General features: G+C 49.5%; 1 protein-coding gene across 1 annotated transcript in view; it reads left to right on the forward strand.

The window, feature by feature from the left end:
* Window positions 1-1,318, forward strand: part of AHNAK (AHNAK nucleoprotein) — a 27,769-nt gene that overhangs the window by 22,272 nt on the left and 4,179 nt on the right. Inside the window, exon 6 of the mRNA XM_027858826.1 lies at window positions 6-1,107. Coding sequence (XP_027714627.1) covers window positions 6-1,107 — 1,102 coding nt within the window. The remainder of the gene's footprint in view (window positions 1-5; window positions 1,108-1,318) is intronic.

Genomic DNA, 1,318 nt, shown 5'->3' on the forward strand with positions numbered 1-1,318 from the left:
GGGAGGGCCCAGATGTGGATGTGAGCCTACCTAAAGCAGATGTTGACATTTCTGGGCCCAAGGTGGACATTGATGTTCCAGATGTGGACTTGGAGTGCCCAGATGCCAAACTGAAGGGCCCCAAGTTCAAGATGCCTGACATGCACTTCAAGACCCCCAAGATCTCTATGCCAGATGTGGATTTCAACTTGAAGGGCCCTAAGATCAAAGGAGATGTTGATGTTTCTGTTCCCAAAATAGAAGGCCCAGAATTCGATGTTAAAGGTCCCAAATTGGACGTTGACATGCCAGATGTGAATGTTGAAGGTCCCGAAGGCAAGTGGAAAGGTCCAAAATTTAAGATGCCCGACATGCACTTCAAGGCCCCCAAGATCTCCATGCCAGATGTGGATCTACATTTGAAAGGCCCCAAAATGAAGGGGGATGTGGATGTGTCTGTGCCCAAAATAGAAGGTGAGGTGAAGGTTCCTGATGTGGACATCAAGGGGCCCAAGTTGGACATTAATGCCCCAGATGTGGATGTCCATGGGCCAGAGTGGAACCTCAAGATGCCCAAGATGAAGATGCCCAAGTTCAGCATGCCAGGCTTCAAGGGGGAAGGCCCAGAGGTGGATGTGAGTCTGCCCAAAGGAGATGTTAATATTTCAGGGCCCAAAGTGGATATTGATACACCTGATGTGAATCTAGAAGGCCCAGAAGGGAAGATCAAAGGCCCCAAGTTCAAGATGCCTGAGATGAACATCAAGGCCCCCAAGATCTCCATGCCCGATTTTGACTTGCATCTGAAAGGCCCCAAAGTGAAAGGGGATGTGGATGTGTCTGTGCCCAAGATAGAAGGTGAGGTGAAGGTTCCTGATGTGGACATCAAGGGCCCTAAAGTGGATGTCAGTGCCCCAGATGTGGACGTCCATGGGCCAGAGTGGAACTTGAAGATGCCCAAGATGAAGATGCCCAAGTTCAGCATGCCAGGCTTCAAGGGGGAGGGCCCAGATGTGGATGTGAGCCTGCCTAAAGCAGATGTTGACATTTCTGGGCCTAAAGTGGACATTGATGTTCCAGATATGAGCGTTGAGGCCCCTGAGGGAAAGATCAAAGGTCCCAAGTTCAAAATGCCTGACATGCACATCAAAGCTCCAAAAATTTCTATGCCAGATGTGGACCTTAATCTGAAAGGCCCCAAACTGAAAGGAGATGTGGATATCTCTGGGCCAAAGCTAGAAGGAGATTTGAAAGGCCCTGAGCTTGACATCAAAGGCCCCAAAGTAGACATTAGTGCCCCAGATGTGGATGTCCATGGGCCAGACTGGAACTTGAAAAT

The sequence above is a fragment of the Vombatus ursinus genome, unplaced genomic scaffold (genome assembly GCF_900497805.2).
Source record: "Vombatus ursinus unplaced genomic scaffold, bare-nosed wombat genome assembly UNPS02013931.1, whole genome shotgun sequence".
In the NCBI taxonomy this organism is placed as follows: Eukaryota; Metazoa; Chordata; class Mammalia; order Diprotodontia; family Vombatidae; genus Vombatus; species Vombatus ursinus.